General features: G+C 42.3%; 1 protein-coding gene across 1 annotated transcript in view; it reads right to left on the reverse strand.

Annotated features, from left to right (window-relative positions):
- Positions 1-15,448, reverse strand: part of fras1 (Fraser extracellular matrix complex subunit 1) — a gene marked incomplete at its 5' end in the record, with an annotated part of 337,050 nt that overhangs the window by 57,921 nt on the left and 263,681 nt on the right. Inside the window, 5 exons of the mRNA XM_083979904.1 lie at positions 1,282-1,472; positions 5,703-5,835; positions 8,681-8,843; positions 12,590-12,741; positions 13,589-13,836. Coding sequence (XP_083836030.1) covers positions 1,282-1,472; positions 5,703-5,835; positions 8,681-8,843; positions 12,590-12,741; positions 13,589-13,836 — 887 coding nt within the window. The remainder of the gene's footprint in view (positions 1-1,281; positions 1,473-5,702; positions 5,836-8,680; positions 8,844-12,589; positions 12,742-13,588; positions 13,837-15,448) is intronic.

Raw genomic sequence — 15,448 nt, forward strand, 5'->3', positions numbered from 1 at the left:
GGACAGAGCTGTTTTTATTTCCCTCCGATGAAGTCGAGCACAAATCAAGAGCGGTGGTGTTTATAAAAGACGCCGTCACCGTGTGTGTGTGTGTGTGTGTGTGACGACGGTCCATCTTCAAATCACTGATGGAGCGTGCGCTTGTTATGTCTTCCTTCATCTCTCATCTCTTCATCTGTCTGAGGCCGAACGGAGACGGATCGAAACTTTCACTGACGTCACAAAAGCAGCTGCAACAATGTCTAAGGCAGATGGATTTAACATTTAAAAGCTAAGTTTGATTATCTGGAATGAACATTGTAGATATCAACAACGTCTTTCTGACTAGTCGTAATAACATTTTGAATAGTTGGATTTTTCATTCAAGATATTTGTAATTCAGTTTTGCCGAGTCAAAAAGAACATTTCAGATCCACAACTACGGGACAAATGACGTCACTTTTGCCATTCATGTGTATGGGGTTTGTTATTACAGATATCTACAATACAGTTGCAGATATCCGCTATGTGAATTACGGATATCTGTAACTGAATTATGACTAGTACTAATTCCAGTTTGAGATATCTACAACGTCAGATATCTTAAAGGGATAGTTCAACATTTTGGCAAATTGGCCCATTGCCATAGTCCCTATAGTCATAGCAGTAGGTTCGTTACCTTTAATTGTCGGTGCAAGCTATTTTTAGAACGGCGGAGCAGAGCCGTGAGCTGCTCAGAGCTACGCTACGGAGGCTCATGGGATTTCTTGGTTTCCCTCATCAAACTCATCAAATACACAATCCAACAACTCCAAAACGCTCTGGTGGACAAGTTGTGACCTGCACATTCACCACGCTATGAGATAATAACAGAACGTTACCAGACAGAGTTGTTTTAGAGGGAAATTCATGCAAAACTGCTGATGCGCGTTCCCGTCGGGGGCAGTTTTTCAGCAAGCAGTTCTCTGTATTTGCCTCGAAAACAGCTCGCGGCTCTGCTCCGCCCGTTCTAAAAATAGCTTGCACCGGCAATTAAAGGCAACGAACCTACTCCTAAAACTAGAGGGATTATGGCAATGGGCCAATTTGCCAAAATGTTGAACTATCCCTTTAAGATATCTGAAAAGGGACATGTAGATATCTTTAATTGAGGTGAATTAAAGATATCTTGAACTGGAATTATGACTAGTCAGAACCAAAATGTAGATATCTCAAACTGGAATTAGTAATAGTTGTAATTCAGTTACAGATATCCGAAATTCATGGACAAGGTGAAACAGACGCGACGACGCTGTGATTTACCAGGATGTCGATCTCGACATTGAACGCCTCGGTCTGACTGTGTCCGTCGCTGATGTAGAAGCTGAAGACGTCCTGCTCGGCGTGGGCTTTCTGCCGGCCGTCCTGGACGTAGAAGATGTGGTCGGACGTCAGGTCCTCCAAGGAGAAGGGAACGTCGGGCGTAACGACCCGCGAGCCGCCGACCGAGCCTCCTGGAGGACGAGGAGAAGGAGGAGAACAGGTGTTAGGACGCAGGTGTAAAATGACACAATCACAGGAGCTCCTCACTGCAAAAACTCAAAATCTTACCAAGAACATTTGTCTTATTTCTAGTCAAAATGTAATTTATAGTCAAAACAAATTTAATTATACTTAAAATAAGACTTTTGGGACACTTTTTACTCTTTTCAAGCATATTTTCACTTGAAATAAGTAGAAAAATCTGATATTTTTTCTTTCTTATTACAAGCACAAAAAACTTGCTTTCACTATCAGATTTTTCTACTTATTTCAATTGAAAATTAGTTTGAAACAAGTTAAAATGATCTAAAAACAAGTTCATTTTTAGGTGATGAGTTATTTTAAGTGGAGAGAGATTAGTTTTGACTAAAATTGAGACATTTTGACAAGAAATAAGACAAATATTCTTGGAAAGATTTTGAGTTTTTGCATTGCTGCTGTAAACGCTGAGCAAAACGTCTGTAGTGCTGCTTTTACTCTGAAATCCCCCAGTATATGCTGCAATGTTGTGTGTGTGTGTGTGTGTGTTCCTCTCCGGTGACCAGTTACCAGCCCATCGCTTAAAACATGTGACAGCTGGAACGGCAGCACAAACCTCCCGTCTTCCCGTCCCTCATCGGCTTTTTTCCCCCTTATTTTAATGTCACTTTAGTCAGAACTGTGTGGCAGTTTGGGGCGGGATAGATGGACCGAGAGACGTTAACGCTTCCCAGCACTTGGACTGTAGGAGGAGGAGGAGGAGGAAGACGAGGAAGAGGGGGAGGGAGAGTGGCCATGAATGTTCAAAAAACCATCCCATCCCTGAAATCTCTGAAGTTTGAGACAAAGTGTGAGCAGCCGCTGTCACGGGAGATGGATGACTCCACAGCGAGTCGAGTCAGGGCTCGGAGGGGAAGAGCTGCTGTTGTGTATATACAGTATCTGTGTGTGTGTCTATGTGAGTGTGTGTGAGTGTGTGTGTATGTGTGTAAGTTTCAGCCACAACGGTAAATCACATCACATCTCCATCGTCTGGCTGCTATAAGAGGAGAGAGGGGAGTCTCTTATCTGAGCAGGAACTCGCCACAGAAGCGTGATCGGGATTAAAAATCACACGCAGCCACCGGAGAACGAGAGAGAGAGAGAGAAAGAGACTCTGGGACATTTTTTTTGGCAGCGTTGTTTCTTTTCTTCTTCCTCTTCTTCTTATGCTCTTTAAAGGTGGTATCTGCAGATTTCAGAGGCGGCTGTGGAGACGTAACACCACTGACATCTCTGTCCATCTCTGACGGAACAAGACTAATGAAGAGTATGGGAGGAGTATATATATAATATATATATATATATATACAAATATGTGTATTTTTTATATATATAAATAAATATATGGGTAAACAACAAGGAAATGAGCTGCTCAGGGACACGAGGGAACAGGCTGAAATATGAATCCCCAAAAACTCTGGCAGCTCATGGTGAAAAATATCTCCTAATAACTTCATCTCACACCTGCACGGAGCTCTGAGACTTTCAACTTGAAGTTTACAAACTAAAAAAAACCTTTATATATATATATATATTTAAAACCTCTGCTTATTGACTAATTATCTCCCATTTGATTAGGAGGAGTCGGTCTGTGCATGCTGCACCAGTTACTGTAGAAGTGATACCATCATTTATTAAGAAGTTTAAAGCGCCTCTGGTCGTTCCTCAGGCTGTTTTTATTACACTGTATGTAAAACAACCGATGAACAATGCTGCCTTATCGCCAGGAAAGTTACACTCGGGTCATTAAAGAATCAGAAGAAAAGTCAAAACTCATTCTCTTCTTGCATGCATAAAATTTTTAAAAAAAAGCTCATCGAACTTCTTGGTCGTCTGCCAAAATGTGATGTTTTTTTAGCCCGAAGGCGGCACTGAAGGGGACGTTTACAGGAGTTTTATTTCTCATCTGGAAAGCAAATGTGAGGTCAGAGAGGGTCATACATGTTGTAGAACTCGTACAACCCTGCAGAGACGGACGTGTGTTTTTAAAGTAAAAATAAAAACGCATCAATATTCAAAATCAGAAATGTCTCAGTCTGGACTTAGAGATGGACCGACTGACCTCACGCTATTACTCTATCTCATCATGTAATTATGCACCATTATGCGGCTTTGCTCCGACACCAGATATGAAAATTTAAACGCATCATGTTAGAGTACGTCTCTGAATGCATAATGCTCTGTTTGCATTTAAAACACCGCCTGTTGTTGCTGTTGTTGTGTGTGTGTAGGTGTGTTTGTTATTCCATATTCTGTGTTGTTCTGTACGTTTGAATGACTTTAATATAATCATGCAAATGCACAGCGAGCGTCGACTTCCTCTTGTGTTCACATCCAACACACAAAGCCACTGTGTGTGTATGTGTGTGTGTGTGTTTGGTTTTGTTGAGGCGACACACCGGCTGACCTCCCATGTGCCCCGGCGGCAACAATCCTATCAGCTTCACACCTGACTTTGCTGAATACCAACGAGCGACAGTCAGCGGGGGGACGGGGACCGGGGACGGGGGACAGACAGAGGACGATCGACTGCCAGCTGCTGCAGATGTTCTCCGTCGCCTTCGTCATCGCTCATTAAGCTACGTACGTCCGCAGAGAAATCTGTCTTGCAATTAATATGACAGCAGAGCGTAATTAGTGTAACTGCAGCTTCGCAGAGGTGATACTTTACTTTTCAAGCTCAGCAGGGACATTTTTTTTCTGCTGCTGATTCGTTTTCAGACGTTAAAGGTGCTAATTGACCAGAGGCGACAGTGACTCGCTATCGGGAATAATGGACCAGACAGGATGAGGCTAGCTGCTTAGCATGCTAACATCAATAGAATCAATGAGTCTATGCAATATTTTTTACCTTTATTAAATGTAATTTTTTAATTTATTAAACCGCTTCAGAGTAATTTACATTATAATGGTTGTAATAGTTCCCCTTGATGGTGAACTTGTCGATTGTTTTACATCAGTACATAAACAGCTGTTGATGCTAACAGTGGCTACGTACAGTAGCACCACCAAAACTTACAGACAGCTCCTTTAAAGTTAAAAATGTTGCTAACAAACAATCAAATGGTTTTAATGTGAATTTATTCTTAAAGAGTAACATATTATTACATACTGTAGTGGTGGTATTTTTTTTTAATTTGCAGCCAGGAGATGTTCAAGCTAAAACTAAGCTAAGTATGCTATGCTAACTCCATTACAACTTGATTGATGAGCAATGAAGACCATGAGATGTGGATGAAAGCTTTGGAGACTGAACTTTGAGGGTTGGTATTTGTTGTTATAAGTTCTTGTAATGTAGTTTTATCATTGTAAATTTCTTTAAGTGGCATCTTTGCAAATTAGCATTGTACCTCCATGATATCCTGACTCTCAGTAAACGTCAAATAGGATTTTACGTTACAGTAACATGACTTTTTTTTTTTTTTACCATCATCTTTTATCCTGGAAAACTTTATTTCTGTTACTGCACTATAGTTTTCTGTTCATGTGATGACATCTTAGATATAATATATGGATGCTGACAGTGTAGTTTTGTATTCAGTGCAGTTTTGTCCTCTTGAGACGGACTTTCAAACACATCCAATCAATCTAGAAATATGAATATCCTGTATACAGTTTGACCTCATTACCAGTCAAATTTAATATTTTACTATGTTTAGGCTATGTGGTGTTTTCATCTGCATCTATATCCCCAGGTCTTTTATTAGATTTTTGAATTCAAACCTGCTCTGACAATGACACAGTTTCCCAGCGGGGGAGCGCTTCGTTTTCAACTCGTCTCACCTCTTTCTTTCTTTTTCTTTTTTTTCTCTTTTCTTATCTATTCATTTTTGCAAACGCTTCCTCTCGGGGACAGAAGAAGGAGAAGTACGGCAGCGGTTGAGCAAGCATGCAGTCAAAAATTGGGACATCAACAATTGCTCCATCTGTAGCCGGCTATCTGGCAGCGCTAATCCACAACATAATCACGCTGTGACAGATGGCATCGGCACTGCTGGGAATTCAACCGGCGATATGTATGAATATGTGTGTGTGTGTGTGTGTGTGTGTGTGTGTGTGACATAAATAGAAATTCAGAGTTAACAGAGGCGCAGTAAATGTACATGCATAAACATCATATGTGTTTGCATTCGTCTGTGTTCACGCCTCTGCAGCAGAGGCCACCGGTCCGGCTCCCTCACCTCTCTTGGTGTTCTCGATGAAGCCGTATTTCGGGGGACTGACGAGCCAGACCAGCAGGTCCTTCCTGGGCGTGTCCACGTCCGACACTATGATGTGATTGGTCGACAGCTGCACACGACCGCCTTCCTGGACCTGGACGTAGAAGGAAATAACAAAAAAAAAATGATATAAAAAGACAACTTTCCCTTTAATACCACATAAAAAATGTTTACCATACCCATGTTTGGTATTGTTTTTCCCAGCACAACTTTACTTTTAGGATCTGACTATTACTTTTTTCACTTTAACCGACTTTATTAACATATTGGGCCCAAAAAAACACAAAAATCACGTTTATTCCATCATCTTTTCCCCCAAGTTTTGTAAAATGGCTAATATACTTTATGGAAAGAAATGCAACGTCTTTACGCTCCATCATACTGTATCTCCAGTTTCACATGGTCTATCAATGTAAAACCAAAAGCGGGTGAGAGTTTCAAATCTGCGCTTTCAATCGAAGTTGAACAGCAGCGTCATCCAGGTCATCACATTTTTTTTGTTATGGTGCTTTCTTTGAAAAACGTCACATGATCTGATCACGCCGGTTCGATGACTATATGTTTTTCCTTCTTAGTGTAAACTCAACAGGGAAAGCGCCACGACTCGAACTCTCTACTGAGTCTCTCCTCGTCTTTTCTTCTCTTCTCTCTCCGTCCTTTATTGTCTCACTCAGACTCTCCGTTGTCCGTCCTGAGAGAGATCTGGATCTACATCTACTCCAGGTCTCGTCCTCGTCCTTCTCTCTCTCTCTGTCTCTCTGGGTTTGTCTCCTGTGTCTTCCTGGTGGGAGGAGGTCGTGCGGCTCCGGTACCATCTGTTCAACGGTACCTAGAGGTTTCTCGTCTTCCTTCAAGATCATGCATTCATTAGCTGTACAGCTTCTCCTCCTCCTTTTGATGTGGTGGAGCCAATCACAGCCAGTCTATAACAACAGGGCTCATATTCTCCATATATGTTTATAATCTATCTATTTATCATCCTATTCTGATCATCTGTCACCTCTGTCTGTCTTTACCTGGTCATGTCTTTGGCTGAAGATCAGATTGAGGGACCATTTGTTACTAATATAAATATAAATCTGAATCTGATTGATATTGATACTGTTTTCTTAGATTCTACTATTCGTTCACTTTCAAAGTTGCCGATGCAACTTATTCAGCATTACTTTTTTTTTCATCCACTAATCATGTGAAAAAATTACAAACTTCTAAACCCCACGAGGACGTTTGAAGGACTAATGAAACGGGTAAATTACAAAGTGCCATTAGGTTTGTTGTTGTTCTTCTCTTCTACCTTTTATTATGTTTCTTTTTTAATTTCCCCAAACAAATCAAACCGCAGCCGCTGGAGAGAAATCCCACTTCTTACTGTATAGATAGATAGATAAATAAACAGAGAGTTTGTTCCCCTCCCTCTGTTTTCTCACGGCCTGCGGGCAAACTGAAGGAGACCGGAGAGATTTGACTTCATGTCTTTGAGGAGGAGGCGGAGCTGTGGAGCTAAAACGGGCCTGGACTCCCTGACGGAGGCTCCACTGAGGATACCAGCGTAACCTTCATTACATCTGACAACAGGTATCATCCTCTTCCTCCTCTTCTGCTCCCTCCTCCACCAGGTTCCTTCCTGCAGAGGCTGTTGTGTTGTCCGTTATCTCATTCGTGCATCTTAAAGGGATAGTTCTACATTTTTGGCAAATTGGCCCATTGCCATAATAATCCCTATAGTCATAGCAGTAGGTTCGTTACCTTTAATTGTCGGTGCAAGCTGTTTTTAGAACGGCGGAGCAGAGCCGTGAGCTGCTCAGAGCTACGCTACGGAGGCTGATGGGATTTCTTGGATTCCAAACACATCAAATACACAATCCAACAACTCCAAAACACTCTGGTGGACAAGTTGTGACCTGCACATTCACCACGCTATGAGATAATAACAGAATGTTACCAGACAAAGTTGTTTTAGAGGTAAATTCAGCGACTGCTTGATAAAAAAACTGCCCCCGACGGGAACGCGCATCAGAGGTTTTGCATGAATTTACCTCTAAAACAACTCTGTCTGGTAACGTTGTGTTATTATCTCATAGCGTGGTGAATGTGCAGGTCACAACTTGTCCACCAGAGCGTTTTGGAGTTGTTGGATTGTGTATTTGATGAGTTTGATGAGGGAAACCAAGAAATCCCATGAGCCTCCGTAGCGTTTTTTTTTTTAACTCACTTTATGTTTTATGTCGTTTTATAGATTATACTTTCTTTATTATTTCTATCTCCTGTAGTTGCACACATCATCTTACAGTACATCTCACTTTGCTCCTCCATTATTCTCCTGTATGTTTTTGCTTTAATGTCAAATGTCAAGATGTTTGACATGCAGGTAGAAAACAGTTGGAAATAAAAATGTGAAACAGAAGAATAACACTTCATATTTTTTGTAGCTGTTTCCATTTGTATGCAGCAGCGTCGTGTCTGAATCCAGGTTTTATGAGTTCCAGCTGAAATGAAGTTTTAAACTTGTGTCCTGTGACCTTCATCTATTATCAATAATCCAGCTGGAACCAGTCCAGGGTTTAAAACCTGACGAGGACGTGGCCCATTATCTGTCTGTTATCCGTCTGTTACAGGGTCGACAGACCTGAGGAAACCCCACACAGGAAAACTAACAGAGAGAATGAAAATGAAAATAAAAATAAAAAACACACAGAAGGCGACGCCACGGTGCTGTCGGAGCTGCAGAGCAGAGATAATGAGGAGGCTTTTACAGAAGAGTTTTATAAATAAACAAAGTAAAATACAGCTCCCTTCTGTTTGTTAAGGACAGTACATACAGTCTGTGTGTGTGTGTGTGTGTGTGTGTGTGTGTGTGTGTGTGTGTGTGTGTGTGTGTGTGTGTGTGTGTGTGTGTGTGCACTGTGTGTACACTGTGAGTCAGCGTGCGGCTGCCGTACCTTGATGCCGCTCTGCACGGTGACCACCGGCGGCTGCCTGGGCGTGGAGGTGATGGTGATGGTGCACATCTGGTTGTCGAGGCGATTGCTGTCCGCGTCGTAGACGACAAAGTGGAAGATGTCGGTGACCGGCTGACTGCCCGTCTCCAAGGAGGTGATGTACCTGCAGAGAGACGGAGACGACGGGTTGGTTGGATTCACTCAGGTCGCTTTCACACAGACACGTCAGTGGCAACATTTTTCCTTTTTTTACTGTCTCTGTACCTGCTTCAGTTTTATAAAGTTGATTAATTATTTGGTTTGACGTTGGCGTGAACTCAGCTTTGACCATCTCTTCCCCAAGTTCAGAGATAAGAGTTACTTTACTTTATTAAAGGGACAACAAGGAGTTTAGGAAAGCGAAGTGTTTTCACACTACATTTCCCATGAGCCTCTGCGCACACAATGAAATTCTTGGACCGGCGCAAGACGGACAAAAGTGAAAACATTCACCAAGAATGTTTTCATCGATCAGGAATGAAAGTCGGAGGTTCAAAGGCGATCAGATACCGTTGTAGTTCCGACCGTAAACAGCGATTCGGCGGCGTTATTCCCATGACCCGCCGGGCAGCGTCCGCGAAACCGAAAGTAGGAAATGCTGCTGAGCAAGTCAACCACTAAATAATAATATCAAAATAACTATAAAGACAAAACGATGTATTTATCGAAAATGGACCCATTAACAAGTGTTGGTAACGTAGATTCATCCACATTAATATGAGACACTTTATAACCAAAAGCAAAAAGGAAAATTCATACAACTTGTTCTTTCTTGCTTTCTAGCTTTTCTTGAAATTGTGTATTTGCCTAAATCTCCACCAAACATTTTGTTTCTTTAGTGGTTCTCAACCAGGGGTTGTCGGACCCACGGATGCATGTTACGTGTGTAGTGCGGCTAGCATCCGCCGCTAGCATCCGCTTCCCAGCTCACCACACTGGGCCTCCTACTCCTTACAGCCTAATTCACGAGGCTCCCGTTGCCGGCGGTGACAGATGGGTATCAGCGAGTGTTTTTAATCTTTACATGACTCCTGAATGTTAAAATGACTCTGCGAAGTAACACTAAACCCTAACAATAGAGACACATGTACAGTACACAGGTTATTTGTAGAGAATGCACTGCTCAGCTAACTACGGGAGCCTTTTTAGCCTTTTTAGCTCAAACTTGTGGAGTATACAACACCTGGCAGTTGAAATTATAGAAAATACAGTATTGAAATTGCGTATTTGCCTTTAGAACCGTTAATATACTGTATATGAAATGATGCAATTAAAAAAGCTATTTCTATTTCTGTTGAATGTACGCCTGGGTAATGGTGAATACAACACGCCCACTAATGATGTCATGGTTCGCAGGGAAGAACCAACTATTTTCTGGTTACCCTGAGAACTGAACCTGTTATTTTTAATTTTTTTGAGCTCCGTTGGGTCCGGCCTGTGTGAAACCCCTACTGTATTTCTCTCTCTCTTTCTCTCTTTCTCCTGCTGCTGAAGCTAATTAGTCCGATAACAACCGCCCCTCCTCTAATGAAAACATAAATATCTGTTTATGTGACTCCTCTCGGATTAATAGAAGAGCCACGCTTCAGCCCTCCCACTGCGACACGGAGCCGCTAATCTCCACACAAAGCAAAGCACTAATAAAAATTGAAATCCACACCAGTATAATCTTCTCTGATCCCATTTAATTCTCCTAAAAAAACAAAACAATTCCCGCCTCTTGTTTGCACCAGCCAGCGCCACAGAGACCCAAACAACTGATAGAGGGGCGATACTGAAGTTAGCATGTGAATATTTCTTCTTCCTTTCTTCTCCTTCTTCTTACCTCCTCTTGAAGGTTTTATCAGAGTGATGCTAATTGGCTCGAGTCACCCGACGCTACAGAACTGTTTCCTGCTAATTAGTTTGTTTTCTGCAGCGTTAACGCCTGGTGAGAGGAAATATTAGTTTGAAGAAAACTCAAAAATCTCTCTCTGTGTGAGCTATTAGCGTTTCTTCCTTTAGATGCCGACGGGGGAAATGATCCTGCGGTTGACTCAAAACTGCAAATCAGAGGAATTGATCATGACTACTGAACCCTGTGAGCTCTTTTATCTCCTGCAGAGTGGAAACAACACCAGACTTCTTCCTTTTTTTTAAGAAAACAGCTCCTTTTATTTCATTAGAGGAGAAGCTCACGGATCCTGTCGACACGAGAAGAACATATCGCTCTGATCCTGTGAAAATCTCCGGACTTCAGTGGGAACGTGGTTTTCATGTTTTTAATTTCCGTTGAAGAGCTCCACAATATCACACACACAAAACCCTTCATTTGCCTTTTTCCTACTTCTTCTTCCTAAAAACAGTCACCGTGAGGGAGCTGTTAGCAGAACCCTTTAACTGTTTTTATTTTATTTATTGCGGAGCTAAAAAGGTGCTAATTCCCTCTCTCTTCTCTCTCTTCTCTCCTTCGGACCCTCGTGAACCTTTATTGCTTTGTATAACGACGGCTTCTGGAAACAGCCAAGGGTTTTTGAAAGTAATTTTTGGGCCGTAAGCTGCAGGTTTTATGCTGATGTTCTGTTTTTATAAGCCTCTGAAGTAGCGTCATGGGAAACTAAAAAAAAAGAAAAAGAAAAAGAAAACCCAGAGCTGGAACCAAGGTTATTCTTCTGGGCAATTACGGTTTTAGACACTCGCACTCCCACTCTGAAGCTGAGGAGGAGGCTTATTCATTTATTTATTAATTTAGTCTGGTATTTTGACATCAAAACACACTTAAGGCCCATTTTTTCCCATTACACAGTTACAGCTCTACTAGGTTTAGGTCATTTTCCTCTCATTTTTCAATCTTCTCGTCAGCCACCACTCAAAACTCTTTTAAGTGGCTCCTCCTCTGGAAAATTTTTACTCTAGAAAAACTTTTGGATGCCATTTCTGATGCCTTTCAATTAAGCTCAATGCTGCAGAAAGACCTAATGATGCCTTTAGAAGCCACAGGTGAACAAATCATTTTAAACCAAGCAATATGTGAGCAGACATCTGAGTGGCTGATATGAGAAGAGTGTCTGTTGCTGCAGGTGGGAGGAGTGGAGTTCGATTTAATCAGGACATTCGTCAGTGTGAATGGATTTAACTGATGGGTGGCGCTCTGAAAGTACCACTGTGTGAAGAGACAGATGCGCTGGATTAAAGAGGAACTATGCAAGTCCGGTCGCTTTTCAGCTGTGTCTCTAACCCTCCTCTCGGCCATGTGCATTAGTTTTCAACGAAGCCGGCGAGAAATCAATCAATAGAGCGGTAGATAACATCATGTACGATGTTACAACGTGTGTATTTGTGTAGTTTAATCTGTCATAAACAAGAGATTACAGGTTACGGGGTGCGTTTGTATGGACAAGAGCTGGGACACCAGAGTGGGGGAAAGTTGCAAAGTTATTTTCCAGCCAAGAGACGCTAGGTGGAAGGCAGAGAGCCTCCATTCTCCCTGTAACAAGTTACATGTAATTTATTAAACCATCACAATTACTCCAAAGCTGTTTAATTAAGGTAAAAATGTAGCAGAGTTAAGATATAAATCCTGCATAGTTCCTCTTTAAAGACGGGGAAAGTCCAATATTACAGTGCGGTCCGGATTAGAAAATAGCAGGTTTGATTCTTGTGACCTGAAGTTGTGCTCATGACTCTTCTAGTGACGACACTCACAGTCGCAGTCGGTTGATGTAACGTTTAAGTATCGGCTCAGCTCGCTTGGAACCTCACCAGGAAAACCAAGTAGAGTCGAGTCGAGTCGGGGCCGAGTCGTTCTAGTTAGAGGTGTGATCATGTAGCACAGTCAACCTCTTTATAAAAACCATCCTGTCTTTAAATCTCGCAGTCTGAGGCTCCCACCTGATCCTGTGTTTGCTGATGTCCTCCATGGTGAAGGAGGAGTACTCCCTCAGCTCCTGGTGCTCCTGCTGGGACTGGCTCCGGGTCAGGATGCCGTACATCGGCACCGACACCAGCTGGATCCGGATCTGGTCGTCTGGGGACGTGTCGTCCTGGAGAAGTGAAGTGGGGGAAAAAAACACACAATGTTATTATTCTGTACTCTGCGTTAATGATTTCCACAGAAACAGCTGCAACTCTGCTGTTTACAGCTCCGTCCATCTGTGGATTTCTATAACCACACATTGAGATGGTGCGGTCAAGAGATGACAGACTAAGAGGATTTACCAGCAGCTAACAATTAGCAATTAGATTAAATAATTTCTACTGAATCCATTTTATAATTTCAATTCAATTCAATTCAATTCAAAGAACTTTATTTTTCCATTAGACACTTCATTTTAATGCATATTTAAACAGGATAAAAACAGTTGTTTTTGAGGTAAATTCATGCAAAACCGCTGATGCACGTTGCCGTCGGGGGCAGTTTTTCATCAAGCAGTCTCTGCATTTTCCTCTAAAACAACTCTGTTTGGTAATGTTCTGTTATTATCTCATAGCGTGGTGAATGTGCAGGTCACAACTTGTCCACCAGAGCGTTGTGGAGTTGTTGGATTGTGTATTTGATGAGTTTGATGAGGGAAACCAAGAAATCCCATTAGCCTCCGTAGCGTAGCTCTGAGCAGCTCACGGCTCTGCTCCGCCGTTCTAAAAATAGCTTGCACCGACAATTAAAGGTAATGAACCTACTGCTATGACTATAGGACCAATGGGCCAATTTGCCAAAATGTTGAACTATCCCTTTAAAAAGTTAAAAATACAAAAAAAACACACACACATGCCTCATTTTCTAATAGAAAATGATCACTTATATTGGCTGGCTGTGACAATACTTACCTTATACCACTTCAGAAGTATTAGTATTAGTATTAGTAGTAATATTAGCAGTATTAAACTCACGGTGTAGGCCAGGTGCGAGCGTCGGATCACCGTGCTGCTTTTCTCGCCCACTTCCAGCGACAGCGTGGCCGTCGGGTCACGCAGCGGCCCGTCGCCCCCGGCGCCCAGCACGGTCACCTGCACCACCGTGGTCGCCATGGAGATGCCGTCGCTGACCGTGAAGGTGATGGCGTCGTCCTGCGAGGAGAGGCCGGCGTGTCGGTACAGCAGGACGTTGCGGGTGACGTCGCTGAAGGTGAAGATGTCGCCTGAGGGAGAAAGTGAGTGAATGAATGAGTGTCTCACCTTTGTAAAGAGTCTGATTAAGTGTCTTATTGATTTGAATTTATTGATTAGATAGTTCGATTTGTGATTGATGGCCGTGCTCATCAGTCTGCAGGTGAAGCTCATTGTTTTGCGGACATAAAAGAAAATGTCATTACCTGCTCCTATCCACGCAGCTTTGCTCTCACAGAATAATAATATAACACCGTATTATATATAATGATGTCCTCTTGAAACCCATTAGCTGCACATTATTTTCAAGTGGCCTTTGATGTGATTTATTTGCAGCTTTATGAATAAAGGTTTAAAAATAAAATTCACATCGACAGCGGAGAGTCTCTGCTAAATGAGCTATAAATGTGTGGAGGCATAAATGCAGTGATAGAAAAACAGTGTGTAGGCTGCAGCTGCATATACTGAGGGTAATGCAGTGTGTAGGAGAGGAGAGGACACCTCTGTTTTTTTTGTTTTTTTAAAGCACAATGGTCAATGGTCAAACTGGTCTCTGGTCCATTAGGTGGGACTTTAGAGTTAATTTTTCATTAGAGGAGAAACGGTAAGAGCAAAATATTAACCTGAAAGGCCAAAAATAACAAGAATCACAAAGTTAATCATCATCCAGGGTTGAGAATCAGATTTACATACAGTATAAAGGTAGATGTTTGTGGTAAAGCAATAACAGTAGATGTCCATGTGAGCCTTAAAGCAGATATCAGCTTCACGGCCGTTTCGGCTAATGCTGCGTTCAAGGCAGGCTTTTGAAACCGTAAGTTACAGCTTCAAGTCACAACTACGACTTGGTAGCGTTCCAGGTAACCCGTAGCTCGTGTTTTTACCATCCTGTTGTCTGTGAAAGTTCCCTATAACGGCCACTCGTAACTTCCGACCCGTGAACTCGTACCAGATCGAACTGGTATGACTTCACAGGAAGGAAAAACACAAAGTACGAGTTTCTTTGAACGCACCATGAGTTAGCAGCCCCCGCCCTTGTCAGGCATCAATTGGTCCTCGTGCTACGTCACCACATTCACGCGCATCCCTTGGCTGCACACACAGCCCTTCATGCCGTTCTCTCTCCTCATTGGATAACACTTGTATCCCACAAGGAAAATTTTCTCCTCGGGTTACAGCAGAGCAGAGTGACGGAGAGACTCGTGTTTAGGCTGAAATACTTCATGTAAGTGATTGCTGACGGAAAATAGGACTATTTAGGACTTATATTAACAAAAACATTCCACTGATATCTGCTTTAAAACCAGCCGTCAGGACTTCCTGTCACTTTGTGATGTCACAACAAAGCAGTCACCCAAAGCCCCGCCCCCTCACCACCTGGACCCACCATCCAACATTTTGCAGGATTTGGTTTCTCTGAGTGTTTTATTCTGAAATCTGCTTTATGTTTTAATTGGATCACTAAAAAACAGTCAGCCAATCAGAAGAGAGACTCAGAGCCTCCTTTCCTCTGATTGGCTGACACTGACCTATTGTTACGAGAGCTCCAAAGAGAAACTGGATGGAAAAGTTGGCTTAAACCACAAATATATCTTCTTACTGATCAAGACTTTAGTCAAATATGGGACCTTTCCATCTGTTTTG

Source organism: Trachurus trachurus, assembly GCF_905171665.1.
Source record: "Trachurus trachurus genome assembly, chromosome: 9".
Lineage (NCBI taxonomy): Eukaryota > Metazoa > Chordata > Actinopteri > Carangiformes > Carangidae > Trachurus > Trachurus trachurus.